This window comes from Eleginops maclovinus, chromosome 2 (assembly GCF_036324505.1).
Source record: "Eleginops maclovinus isolate JMC-PN-2008 ecotype Puerto Natales chromosome 2, JC_Emac_rtc_rv5, whole genome shotgun sequence".
Lineage (NCBI taxonomy): Eukaryota > Metazoa > Chordata > Actinopteri > Perciformes > Eleginopidae > Eleginops > Eleginops maclovinus.
The window spans coordinates 18,665,820-18,680,461 of record NC_086350.1 but is presented as its reverse complement, the minus strand read 5'-3'; the positions used below and the strand labels follow the sequence as shown (position 1 = coordinate 18,680,461).

Sequence of the window (14,642 nt, the reverse complement as noted above, 5' to 3'; positions counted from 1 at the left end):
TTAAAGATTAATAGTTTGCAACCACAGGAAAACCCCAGAAGGACCTTTTGAGGATTTCTAAACCCTAATTGTTGGTAACCTCAACCAAAAACACACACAAACATTAAACTTAGTAATGTATACACCTATACTGTATGTATCTATTCTAAAATATTATATATACAGTGTGTTACTTATCCCCTGATGAAGTACTTATTGTCTCCCTGTAGGACTCTGTTATATAGTGCGGTGCTGGTCAGATCCGATCCACTGCATCATTGTTCTCTTATCTTACTTGTCCCTGTTGGGTGTGACCCCGCGGATTTCACAAGATGAGCGGTCTTCTGTCATTGCCCATGAGTCCACGCCTTCTGTCTCCATGATAATCGCACTGGAACATCGATCGAGAGTGAAGCGCACTTCCTTTAAAATTGGGGGAGAACAGAGAGAGGTCACCGCTGCTGCACATGTGGATATGTGAATATACTGTAGACAGGCGCTCTCTACAAATGACAGCATGCATCTTAATCTGACGTATCCCTACACTCGGGCAAAGATTTGTTAAGGTGCTAATGTGAATCGCTTCTCTTACTTTGCTGTTGCTCCTCACATCGAGGCGGTGCCAGCGTCTGTCAGTCGCCCCAACGTTATTGGTTAACTGGAGGACCAGGGTCCCAGAGCCGTGGTTCATTTTAAGACTGGGTGTCCCACCAATCAGCTCTGAGGAAATCAGAAAAAACACACCAGATGTGAATATCAGATTCATAGAGGAACGTAACCAAAATAAATAAAAATAAAAATTATGATAGCATCTCAAAGTCAGACCAGACAAACCACAAAAAAAAAGGAAATTATAGCAGGGAATGTCAAATCACCCCCTCACCTGAAACAAGGTAATTTAAATGAGTTGCCCATGTTTGTGAAATAGGAAGTATAATCAATCAAGAAAAAGGGTTGGTTTGTCCAAATGATTGTTCACAGGGAGCTCTGTAAACTCATTATTCAGTAATGATAACACTGTTTCCAGGATGAGATATTACTGAAGAATCTTTTTAAATACCATTTTTAAATGATATGAGTCCCACAAATTAAATTGAATTAACCTCTAATATATTGGGGTGGAGGCAGAAATCTGAAACAAAAAACTATTTCTCAAAACAAAACAAAACATTTCTGCATAGCCAGAAACTACAAGACAGTGAATGAGAATGGGTTTGATTTGGGTAAACCAACCTTTAAATTAGCCCAGGTAAATAAATACAAATAATGTTGGGAATTAAAGACTGTATGTATGAGCATCTAAAAGAGAATGGGCCCCATGATAGCAATTATACTGGTTGCTATCATAGTTTATAAAATAAATATTCCCAATATTACCAATCCTAACATTCATTTGACATTATCCTTATCCTGTGCCACTTCAAGGACAAGCAGCAGCAGCAGCAGCAGCAGTGTGTTTAATGCACTTTAATCAATTTATTGCAGTGCATGCAAAATAATCTGGTGAGACACTCTGTATATGTGATACTGGAAGCAAGGTGTTGATAGTGCAATCTTTAGGGAAATCTGTCTTAGTATAAAAAAACACACCAACACGTACATTAGAAAGCATGCATTACTATTTATGCATTTAGGGTAGAGCGGAATCTGCAGTTGCATTTATCACATGTCCCTGTAACCCTGTAGTTTTTTTGCAATCTGAGAATATCAAACATAGATCTATATATACTCTATATATTACAAAAATGCAGGATTTGTTAGGTGACAGATTTAGTATATTAAAGTTGTACATAAAACGATTAATTGTATTTGAGATTTGATACTGTTTCACAAAAACATTTGCCGTTACAATGGTATTTTCTTCGTCTGCAATGCATTTCTTTTACAATTCAGCTTTAATAAGACACCCATAGAATCATTAGGTAACATGAATCATTAGTAATGCACGTCGGGTTACACATATTAGTCTTATGCAATCTGATGACTAATTTTTAACAATAGTTAGTACCAAGCATTATTTATTTATTTACTGTAGATGTGTTCTACTGTCCTTCACGTATACAATTCGGGTTCCAGCCTTTATGTCAGCAAGAAGAAAAACCTGCTGACGTGTCCTTAAATGAGACGCTGAATGTTTACCAGCCACATAGCGTGTTCAGGAGCAATTCCTTGAGGCACAGGACAGTATTATACACATAAAACAGTAAGAACGAGTCGCCTGTGTTGCAGCACATTAGGAACTGCGCTATAACTCGGTAGAGCGAGTGCTCAAATCCCTCAACAGCAGTACACTAACGAACAAAATTTGCCTCATATATCTGATTAGCTTCCACCAAGTAATTGAACACACAAAATTAAGGTGCGAGTTTGAGCGCAGTAATGGCCCCGCAGGTCCCCCGGCATGCATCTAATTACACACTCATTTATTTACCTATGGCCATGTAGTCCTCTGCCTCCCCGGGCAGCAGAGTGGCCAAGGGGCCTGCGTACAGTAGCAGTCCATCGTCTTCCCCTGTCATAAACTCCAGTGAAAGATGGCTATCAAAGCACGGCCTGATGGGGGGAAACCAGGCATAACCGTTGCCAAGGAAACTAAGCTTTGTCTGCTGACAGTCTGGCCCCTCGAGCTGTGGGGGGCAGTGACACCTGTAGGATACAGAAGGAGAAAAAAAAAAAAAACAGTGAGGAAAATCAAGGCGAAAGATGGGGACAGAAACAATCAGTGTCGTTGATGTTTTGAGCACTGTGAAATCTTCTCACTGTCCAATTTCAGTGCAGGGACCTTTCTGCGCTGTACCTGACAGCCTTGTTGATTCACACAGGAAGGGGCTTTGACTTTGCTCTAACGTGCACGGCTAAGAAATCTATCATCTATTGTTGCATTAGCAACAAACACCCTGAATATTCAATCCTACATTAAATCACTCTGAACACAACAGTTCTCCGGGCTGTTCTTTATCTGTCACCCGGGCTGTACCCTCTGGAGACGGTTGCTGCTCAGCACATCACATCTCTTTTGTTCGGAGATAATTAATTTTATTTCTCTCGCTCTTATAAGCGCCATATCATCGCTGATTTTGTGGACTTTTTTCTCACTTATCCTCACCTGCCCCCTTCTCATTCTTAAGATATTACATGCTTTGGTTGATATCTGTGCAGTTGCCTTTTCTTGTACTGTTCTAGTTTGATTAGAGCTTGAGTGTTGGGGATCACCGCTCTCAGAGGGACTGGAAATTAAATGTTTTCCATGCCTATCTTCCACATGTTTGAGTAGGAGACCGTGATGGTTAATATTAATAATCGTACAAAAAGAACGATAAAGGGAGAGATCCATGTAGTGATTAAAAGCAGTCCATTCCATCACTGCGATGCGAGGGCCCGCTTGATCTCATCCTCTCCAATGTGAGACAAGCTGGCTTTGCTGATAATGTCAAAGCCATCTATTTCCGCGCAGTGTCTGAGGGAGGCTGTGTGTGCTGAGACCGTTAGGGGCTGTTTCTCCCCATCTCGGTTTATTCTGCAGAGGGGCAACACATGTCAAGAATACTGATCCATACACAGCGAAAGGGACGGATTAGGCGGAGCGTAGTCGCATGCATACATATCCACACGCTGTGTACAGCACCTCACTCTTTCAAGTGACTCATGAGAGCATTGCCAATCCAAATCAAGAAGTACGGAGCATGTTTTTCCCACTTGTTGTGACTGACAATATCTGATCAGCTGCCTTCTGTAGTTGCCTGTTAAGCTCCTTCAACAGAGTATAGAATCAAAGATTGGATTCTTTATAGTTCTGCTGCATTCACATGAGGGCACATATAGCACATACAGGGAGATAGCTTTGTTACAGAACAAGGACTTCTCTCAGCAGGGAGCAGATCAACTGCTGCAGAGGAAACTTAAAAGATAAAAGTAGAAAAAAAAGGATCTGTACACTGTTATATGCACTTGCATGTTCATGTTAATGGCATTAAATGAGATTTTGAGAAGTTGTGAGCATAGAGGGGGGCCTGAGTTGTACTAATCCTCTTGCCCTATATTTATTTAATCTGAGCATTAGTGTGTGCATGAAATGAACCGCGCGCTGTTGCCTATGACTTCCACAGAGACCCTTAGACTCAGAGTAGAAGGCCTTTATATTGACTTCAGAATAACATAAATATTTAGGGTGTATATTCAAAGTACTAGCTAATGACCTTGATACACAAACTACTTCCTTATTTATCTCCAAGTTCTGCATCACACAGTGCACCAGAATTTAAAATATCCAACTATAAATCTAAAGGCCTGATTTAATAATACTGGAAAGACACAGTCCTAGTTCAGAATGATGTGCACATACATGCACATTACTTCTTTTGCAAATAGCCCAACGCCGCTACTCTATATTCAGCTGACAACACAGCAGAGCAGCTCAAGCAAGTTAGGTCAAGATGCAGGTGAAGGAGATTCTTCTCACGAGAGACACCTTCTTAGTAATGCTGGACTCATTTTCCAGGATGCCACTCTTGCAGTAAGTCTCACAGGGCTAGAGAGAAGACTGAATCTCCCATTTAATGTTATATCCTCTTAAAACCCCCAGTCCTCCTGAAGAACTGCAGACGTGACTCTCACCTGTATCCGCTCTGGGTGTCGACGCAGGTTCCCGCGTTAAGGCAGGGGTTGCTAGGGTAGGAGGCGCAGGGTTGGTGGGTCATTTCCCTGGCAGCGCAGCCACACACGGCGGAGGAGGTCACCTTCACTGAGGCCAGGGAGAGAGCTCCTGAGTCGACCAGGGTGGGCGAGTCACTGATGCTCAACTGTGTGGAGCAGCCGCCGGATGTCTTGCAGTCCGCGCGCACACACTCATCTATCTGCACCTGGCTCACATTCACACGCAACAGTGACTGCAGCTGCAGAGATTCAGAGAAGGCAAGACAAAAATGGGAAATACAATAATTGTCACTGAAGATAAACTGATTTCTATCTTTATTGGTGCGACTTACTAAATGATTTACACTCCGAGGGAAAAAAGACTTCACAAGCAATACAAAGGAGCTGAAAATCAGGGCCTAATCTACATAAATGCTTTTAATATTCTATAACCGCTTGTTTATAAAAACAATAGCTAGACAGGAGGATTAAAAATGATGCACAACCAAAACATGAAAAATGAATGCCATTATAGAAAGCAAAGAGAAGAAATGAATGGAAGAGACAAAGAGACATGACAGGGCCAGGCAGTTAATCGACAGGAAGTTGGTGTGAAAATAAAAGGGCAGATAAAAAGCTCTGTTATCTTTTCCCCTCAAGCTCCCAAGGTATCACTTGATATACGAGCATTGATCTCTATCTATCAGACACGGCGGTATATATACCTTCTTTTTATGTGCGGCGAGGACAGCGTGCAGTTTCTCTGGGCGCAGGTAGCCATTATCAGTTAGCACATAGAAATGAATGTCCACAGTTTTCTCCTGGCTGTCAGCGATGCTGAATATGTTGATGCTCCCCGATTTGACAGGCAGGGTTTCAGACAGGAAGTCCCAGAACGTCTCCAGCCGACTCTTTCCCTCGACGTGAGAGTCGATAAAATCTCTCGCTGTTATGCCTTCAGGAGACAAAGAGAGGACTACTGACTCGTCAATGACAACTACAGGGTTGATCAAAGTCTACGAGTTCCTCATTCCATTAGCACAAGCCGTAGTCTAACATCTCCCGCTATCGATCCACTCCCTCACTGAATCATCCATAAGGTGAATGAGTCGTGATGCAGTCAAGTAAAAATCATTTATATTTTCAGTGAGAAAAAGTTAGGGACAAAATATTCTAATGTCTGTAGAATCAATCACATACGTGGTGCCACCTCTCAATAACATCTGGAGAATGTGGGCAGTCATCTTTAATCTCCAGAAATGATAATGACTTGGAGTAAGAGGCATCCATAATAGCTTTCGTCGACATTCGCCAAACGGCTTTTTAAATGTCAAGGACTTTACCTGACACTTCCAAATTGACCTTTATAACTCCGATGTGCTCCGAGAGAATGACAGAAAAACGAACACTCGAACATAAACTTTAGAGTGTTAAAGACTACGACGAAGAAAGAAACTGTTACCAACAGGCAGTGTGAAAGGTTGCTACATAATGCTTAGAAATGTTAAATAATGCAAGAGTAAGAATGTCTCTTGACAGCCTATTATTTTAGCGTTAACTGGATTGACAAGCTGATAATAAGTCAATGAAAAGTACCATGCCTGTGGCAGAGGCTGTCTCTTTCAACGTCAGCTTCAAAACACAATTGAACAACAACAGCAGCAAGGAAGACATTTTTATTTGGTGGAGGATGACTGACACAGGGAATCCAACTGAATACACATTCATTTCAATTTTGCCTTGACTGGTTTTAGGGTTACGTTGTACGGTGGCCTACAGGGGCAAAGCGCTACAACAGCCCAAAACACTTCCATTTGGAGAAATGCACTGCAGTTCCAAAAAAGATGAAAATGTTAAAACAAAAACATGCCAAAACACATGCAAATAGAGCGACATCTCCACCAACATGACAACACGTACAATATTTAGAAAACATTCAGCAACTTGACGAAGCGGTTTACTAAAAGTGCTGAATAAACAAATTGCTGCAAATCTGGCTCACAACGGGGAAACTGCTACACAAAAAAATTACACAAACAGCTGGCACCGCTTGTTGGCATTCGGAGACTATAAAGTTGGCGAACTGTCACTGTCTCAGAATTAGTCTGTTTCACGTGTATTGTCAGTATATTTGAAATGACTAGGTTAGCTACGTTAACTAGCTACTGTGGCTTACAGCAGATCTGCAATCATAATGTTCAATCACAATGTTAAAATAAGTCAATTAAACTTATATTTTAGGTACGTTTCCAGTGAGAGTGAGCCAACCTTTAATCCCCAAACGTTTCATTGGGTTTTGAGCTTCTTGCAGAGCTTTTTATATTTGGAGCATATCTTGTTTGCAGTGCTTTTAGTAATCCCATGTGTGGTCAAGTTAGTGAAGATGTTTCTTCATTTCCATCTGTTCTTTTGTGTTTTTGTTGCATTTGCATCTTTTTTAAAAGTGCAGCGCATTTCTTATAATGGAATTACTTTTGGGGCATTTGTAGCGCATTGGCTCCTGTCGGCCACCGTATATTTGTGAGTGTTTGTGCCATAAAGAGAGTCAGTGTTTCTGCTAATGTTACCGGTCAAACGCAGTGAAGCAGACGACAGGATGGCCTTTTCCTCCAGCTCCCTGACATGAACTCTGACCCCTGAGAACACGTCGGGCCAAACCCCATCAGACACCCCGACCCTCAACCAGTAGCTGCCTGGTGGGGTGTCCGGGCGGAGGGTCAGCACTCCTGAGCTCTGGTTCACACTGAAGTATCTGAGGAAAGCAGAGAAGCTGTTAAGTGGGAGAAAACGGCTTCAGAGGAAGATGAAAGAGTAAGAAAAAAGGGAAGACAAGTGGCCTCTTTTGTTCCTGCGCTTTTGTTCAGAGGAAAGAAAACCTGACAGATGGCAGACAGACAAGAAGAGAATTGGTCAGCGATAGCAGGGTTTAGTCCAGGACGAAAGTTAATTTTAAGAAAAAACACGATATATAAAAAGAAGAAGACGACCAATTCTTCACCGCCAAAAGAGCTACACAGTTGTCATGGTAACTGTCATATTTTCTTATATGAATAAAACAAATATGCAATTGGTATTTCTAATCTGAGCTTGCTGGTGTGCATACTGAATAGCTTCACAAGGTCCCTGATGGAGTCAGACGGGGCTCGTACAGGCTGTGTCATCTCGGACAGGAACGTCATACAGGTGGACGTGAGATCGCTTAATTTGTTTGAATCTCGTCGCATTTTTCAGAATGGCAATCACTGTTGACAGCTATTAAAAATCCCTTTGGAAAGCGTGCCTTGTATTAGATGCCAGGGAATTGGATTAAGATTAGGGAGAAGTACCTGTTAGGCAAGACTCGCCTGTTTCAAGCTGAGTGATATGAATAAAGGAGGCTTTGATAGAGAAAAACAGCCTCATAGCTGAGTCCACATCCTCTTTCTTTCTCAAATTCTACACATCTGACAGTTCCTCTTGTACTGTACTGCTTTAGCACTTGTACTTGTGCTGCACATTTGGAGATCAGCAGGTTTTCAGTACAAATGATATGCATGTGACACAGAGCTCTTACTTGGCTGCGCTTGTCTCCAGAGTGTAGGTCTTGTTGTCCCAGTCATCAGGATCTGGGGCATACACCTTCCCCAGTGCCGCATTCACCATCCTTCCTGTTCCAGGTACACACACACACACACACACACACACACACACACACACACACACACACACACACACACACACACACACACACACACACACACACACACACACACACACACACACACACACACACACACACACACACACACACACACACACACACACACACACACACACACACACACACACACACACAGATTCAGTCCGGACAGGATCTGCTGATGCTAACACTTATCTGTTCGTCCCTCTCTTCTCCTTATCTTGCATTCCTGTGTTCTGTTCTACTTATTATGCTCATAACTGTGGAGCCCCACTGCTGGAATGAATAGGCTCTCAGTGCTCCACTTCAGAGAGCGAGGAGCTTAAGGAAGCAGGGCTATCTCAGTATGGATTATGTTATTATCGACCTGCAGTGCCAGAGTACTGCAGCTGGGTAAACAATGGCAGCCGGGATGATTCACGGCATTCCTGTTTTCAACAATTACCAAAACTGCCATGTAGCTGAGTATGCGATCAAAACACTAACAAGCCGACATACCTAACCAACTCACCTGAAGGGTAGTAAACCTCAAAAAGAGAAGAAGAATTATGATCCTAATCACAATGTGATGCTCAGATGAGCTTTAGGCGTGGGGCTGGCAATAGAGGATGTGCGGAGGGCTTGAGAAAGGATTTGACAACGATATTACCATAACAAAACACTGTTAGAATGTAAAAGGAACAACGCAATTATGAATTCTAGTCTACACAGAGCAGGTATCGGAGAGAAAAATGTGGCCTCAGTTACCCCTCTTCACTCAAGCTCTGCCTGCAGTGAAAAGCTCTGTAGCGAAAGCAAGGGGCAGGGAGAATGAAATGAGGGGAAGCCAGAAACTCACCATTTCGGCTATGCACATAGACATCTTTCTCTCCTGCCTGATGGGCGTTATCATTCAGGTCGCCAATGGTGATGGTGAGTGTGTTTGTGGCTGTCATTGGTGGATCGCCACTGTCAATCATAATCACGGGCAAATGGAACTCGCTGTGCCTTTCCCTATCGAATCTCCTCATGGCAGTGAGCGTGGCCGAACCGTTCCCGTGATCCTGCAGATGGAAGTCAATGGAGTAAAGTGAGGGCAGTGAGAGGAGGAAAGGAGGCCCGTGCTCTGGGGAGTCTCTGTCCACAACGTGAAGCAGAGTGGAGCTCCCACTGAGCCGGACCACTTGAGGGGCCAGACTGTTCTCCCACAGCACAGGAGCGTAGGCTGTCTCCAGCTCCGGCCCGTTGTCATTCAAGTCCAGCAGCGGCAAGTGGACCGTGACACTGCCAGTATGTGCCGGGGTACCCCGGTCTGTCGCCATGACAACCAGCTCATAACCTGCCACTGTCTCCCGATCCAGAGGCTTGGCAACTGTGACCACCCCTTCTCGGCTGACTGTAAAATGTCCATGCGGGTCGGACTGAGGAAGAACGCTGTACAAAACTTCCCCGTTTGACCCAGAGTCCGAGTCAGTGGCTGTGAGCTGAATAACGGTAGTTCCCACGGTTACATCCTCGGGCAAAGAGGCAAGGAGGTGGGAGGTGGGGTTGAAAGCGGGGGCATTGTCGTTCTCATCATCCACAAGAACCAGGCAGTGGATGAGGCTGGAGAAGTCGGAGTCCTCCACCTTGACGGTGAGGTTAAACCTCTGTTCCCCAGGCTTCTCAAAGTCCAGCTTCTTCTTCAGCCTCAGGGTGCCCGTCTGCTCCAGTCTGTGACTCACCATGTAGAACCGTTGCTCCGGGTCTCCTGCCACTACGCTGAAGACCAGCTGTCCGTAGGTGCCAGCGTCAGGATCCAGGGCGCTCAGCTCCAGGATAGGAGCATCTACGTCGGTACTCTCTCGCACACAAGCACCACAGCGGTCTTCTCTGAACTTTGGCACATGGTCATTGATGTCCGTCACCACTATAGTGGCGGTAGCTGTACCCGTCATACCCCCGCCGTCACGGGCCTCCAAAACCAGATGATGGCTGTCAGCAAACTCCCGATCCAGACCCTCTGCCGCAACAGATATAGTGCCGGTGCTGGAATCAATAGTGAAAAGGTCTTCTTTGTTTGCGTTGTGCACGTTCTCTGTAATCCGGTACGTGAGGATTGCGTTCTGACCTACTGCTGCATCGTCAAGGTCTACCGCTGTCATTTCAACAACAAACGTTCCAGGAGGGGAGTTCTCCACCACGCTACTGTGGCAATTATCAGGTGCACATGTGAAGGCGGGGGAATTGTCATTGATGTCCCACACGTTGATAATAACATCCGTAAAGCCAGTAAGTCCCTCGCCCTCTTCGTCCGTTGCCATGACAACGAAGCGCCAGACGGCACGCTCCTCTCGGTCCATGGTGCGCTGGGCATACATCTCTCCCGTGATGTCATTGATCATGAAGTGTGACTCTGCCCCTTGGCCGTGAATGGAATACCGTATGGCGCCTTGGTCTGCGTCTTTGTCGGGGTCGTTCGCTGTCACCTGCACAGACAAGACAACTTCTTGAAGAATGGACGTTCATTCATCAAGTCAGACCCAAATGAATGCTTCCTCTTATCTCTTTTCAGCCATCACCTAGTTCTTCTTTGCTTTTGGATTTTTAAGACAGCCCATTTAAGAGTTTGCACATTTTCCTTACCACCTAAATTAGAGCAATGAGCTCTGATCCGGCATGTCTCTTACATCTTGCCTCAGAGTGGGTCTGACAGCCTTACCGCTACATTTCCCCATACAATATCCATCACTACGGATTCTCTTAGTGGAAGGATAATTCTATAATGTGACATAATATATATAAAGAGGACATATTATGCAAATGTTGACATTTGTATTTTGTTCTTCTACTGTGACATGTTTACGTGCTTTATTGTTCAAAAAGGTCTTTATTTTTCTCATAGTGCCTGTGCTGCAGCACCTCTTTTACCCTCCTTCTGAAACCAGAGCCCAGTCTGCTCTGATGTGACTACACCTTAGCAAATCACTTACAATTTGGAGGAGTGCTAGCCAATAGAAGCGCCAGTGTTAGTGATGTCAATATGTTACTGAAGTAAACAAAAGAGTCAAATTGAGTTGTTTCAGGCAGGGGGGAGTGTGTGGGAGTGAAACTCCCTCAGGTATTTTGGTAGTTAAGCCTTTGCAGACCATTGACATGCATAAAAACCTATACAACACACTATAAGAAAAGGGAGAACCCCACAAAAGCATAATAGGGCCTTTTTAAAAACAACAGTAGTGTAAACAGTAGAAGAAGAAAGAACATGTGAACATATGAAATTGTAAGCAATACTAAGTGGCAGCTACACTTGAGAAGCGGTTAAGAATTGCAGTCATTTATATAAAATGAGCAGTTTAACACCTCTTAGCAGCAATCATCTCAGCCTCTCACCTGTAGCACAAACACAGGTGACCCGTCAAGCTCCTCTGTGACAGATCCATAGTACTCATTCATGGAGAACACTGGCGCCTCATCGTTCTTATTAACCACGGTAACGACCACAGCAGCGTAGTCTTCCCACTTCCCATCGGAGGCGAGGACCAGTAGCTTGTATCTCTTCTGCTGTTCATAGTCCAGTGGCTGTGCAATAAAGATCGTCCCCACTTCTGGCTCGATGTCAAAAACGCCTCCTTTGTTACCAGATGTAATCTGGTAGCGCAGTTTGGCATTGGCTCCTGTGGCAGGATTTACAAAAATGCATGATTAGGAATGAGTAATCACTGTCCTGATTCTGCACAAATTAAATGTTTTATAATAGGATTACTGAAACCTTAAAGTGAAACATGAGTATAGCAACATTTTAGGAAGGTATACGCTTTAGAGCAGGTTGTTCCTGGAAATGTCAGTGGTATTCTATATACGGTGTTTTTTCAGAAGCCTTATTATTCTAGCAAAAACAGAACGGTGAACCACAGGAGTATTACACCTCATTTCCTCCAAGACATGAGCATTAGTAGGTTTTCATGTATCCCTTTCTTGTTTTGATTACTTAATTAAATGGAAATGTTATACCTTGTCTCCTTGGCTTTAATCAGATACTAATTAAAAAAAGAGTGCCCAAAAAAGTAAAAAGCAGCATAAAGTAATGCACTTTGATACTGGCCTCTAGGGAACGATTTCAAAGCCCAAGAGAGGGTGGGGGGGATGTAGTTTAGTAAAGAGGAAGTCAATATCTTGAACTGATCTACTGTGTCTCTGAGGAGACCACATGGTCTACCGGTTTAACATGGGCTAGATCAGATCATCTCCTGGAATGAACAGTCTTCATTTTCAATCATCCCATTGGGTTAAAGTAGCTGCAATCCCATGTAAATACACTAATCTCTACTATTAACACAACCCTGGCTGACAAAGTGCTCCCTGCCTCCCACAGGGTTTCTGTTTTTTTCAAACAAGACAGATTGAGCGTAGCCTCTTAGACGCAAGCGCAACCCTATTGCAACCTTAATGTTGGGGGTTGGTGTTATTCCACAGCTATTCATCATTAGTGCTGCAGCCAAGCCTAAGCTGCACCCCCGCTCGCCATAAATACTTGATTAACGGACCTAAACATGCCTGATAAAGGGATCTTAGGCTACTGCTGTACGGAGGATGAGCAACTGCTTTATTTGTGAAATCCCGCCCACCTACTGTGTGGGAGCGTGTCACTCTCTTTGGAACATATGTGCAACCGTGCATTACCAAGCACTCAAATGACTAGTGCTAAATCTAGCACACCGCATGATTTCAGCAGCGTGATTCCAGCAGAGCTCAGGCCGGATTGGGAAAGACTGCCCACAGGGTCATTTAATGCATTCTGCTACGAATGCTGGCCATTTTGCAAGAAAGTGCGACATTGGCACACCAATCACAGCTGGAAAACTGACTGATGGACAGCCAAAATATTATTGCAAGACAGAGTGAGAGAAATAAAAAAAGTGCAATTTTGAAACTGTTATCATAAAGTGGTCCACTAAATCTTCTATAACTCAGGTACTGGTTGGCTTACTTCTTCAACCTTTGTGGCATCGGTGAAAATCTCCCTATCAGTCTACTGCCTCTTCATGCATACCTTCATCCTCGTCATTAGCACTAACAGTGACAACAGCCAGGCCCACATCTGCATTTTCATCGACACCGACTTCATACAGTCGCTGAGCAAAGACTGGTTTGTTGTCGTTGACGTCGCTGATGAAAACCCTCACATACGCTGTGTCTGCAAGAATGACAGAATGGCAGAAGATTAAACGGAGCAGCATGCAGACACACATACACACACACACTCTACGTCAAATCGGTATGTGTGTATACTCGCTCCATCTGTTTATTGATTTTTACAATTCATTGTCACTGTTTAGCGGGGAAGTGGCACTTAACCAAAAGCAATGTGCCTCATTGACACAGAAATCAGAAGAAAAAAAAACACAATTTGGAAATATGCGCTTTAAATTACATAAATGATTCATTTTGTCAAGAGTTTTATTGTTGTCTTTTCAGGGAAACAGTTTTAAAAAGAAGGAAAAACTGTTATGAAGCGCAACCCCTCCAACAAGCTGCTTTTTTGCAGAGAGTAGATAAAGACCCTCTCTACAGGGAGGTTAAATATTTATAAGATGACAAGTGTTTGTGTCTTATCGGTGCCCTCCTCATTACACTGTTTTCTTACTGTAGTTTGGAAGAGTAAATTATCTGCTCACACAACACATGGATGACATGTTAATTTGGAGCTGCTGCAGCAAGAGATGATAGTGCTGGAGGTGGCTCTTTTTCCTTAGCTTGTTTTTACATTTCCCTCCTCCTCTTGGTGTCTCCCAGAGGTGACGCAGCGAGACAGGTAATGTTTGCAGAGGAGATGAGCCCCTTCTGGATATGGGAGATTCGTAGCCCAAGACGCAGCTAAGGCTCATTGCAAATGCTAAGCAGTCCTGGCACTTCTGGAGAGAAGGCTTTACTGCTTCAAAACATCACCCTTTACCCCTAATACATCCTCTGCAAACATTTACAAAAGACGCAAATGTCCTATTATGTGACTTTAGGGACAGGCTAAAGTTCTATGACTGCCAAAATGTCATAGAAAGAACATGGCAAACAAACAAAGGACACACAGGTTAAATATTGAACAAGGAAATTAACAATGGGAGGAAAAAAAGGTTTTGTGACGAAAATAAATCTGATCTAGTTTCATATTGTATAGAGTGAGTCGGTCTAGTCATGGCAGAAGACTAAATCAAATTAGGTTCACCTTTCAAAGTCAATCCCAAGGTGTAAATGAATGTTTCGCCAATGCGGCCTGTTTTTGAACACAGTGTACAGAGGACAAATTCCTCATATTGTTCAGTATTGCCCTGTAGGCTTGAAGGGAAGAACAATGCTGTTTCTTATGAATGGGACATTGCAACAGGCCAGAGGTCAC

At 43.6% G+C, this 14,642-nt stretch overlaps 1 protein-coding gene across 1 annotated transcript in view; it reads right to left on the bottom strand.

The window, feature by feature from the left end:
* LOC134882563 (neural-cadherin-like) overlaps window positions 1-14,642 on the bottom strand; it is an 85,835-nt gene that overhangs the window by 16,041 nt on the left and 55,152 nt on the right. Inside the window, exons 16-25 of the mRNA XM_063910346.1 lie at window positions 13,302-13,445; window positions 11,642-11,925; window positions 9,129-10,737; window positions 8,165-8,258; window positions 7,179-7,363; window positions 5,337-5,566; window positions 4,594-4,871; window positions 2,411-2,625; window positions 572-699; window positions 275-402 (exon numbers count right to left, since the gene is read on the bottom strand). Of these exons, the coding sequence (XP_063766416.1) occupies window positions 275-402; window positions 572-699; window positions 2,411-2,625; window positions 4,594-4,871; window positions 5,337-5,566; window positions 7,179-7,363; window positions 8,165-8,258; window positions 9,129-10,737; window positions 11,642-11,925; window positions 13,302-13,445 (3,295 nt within the window). The remainder of the gene's footprint in view (window positions 1-274; window positions 403-571; window positions 700-2,410; window positions 2,626-4,593; window positions 4,872-5,336; window positions 5,567-7,178; window positions 7,364-8,164; window positions 8,259-9,128; window positions 10,738-11,641; window positions 11,926-13,301; window positions 13,446-14,642) is intronic.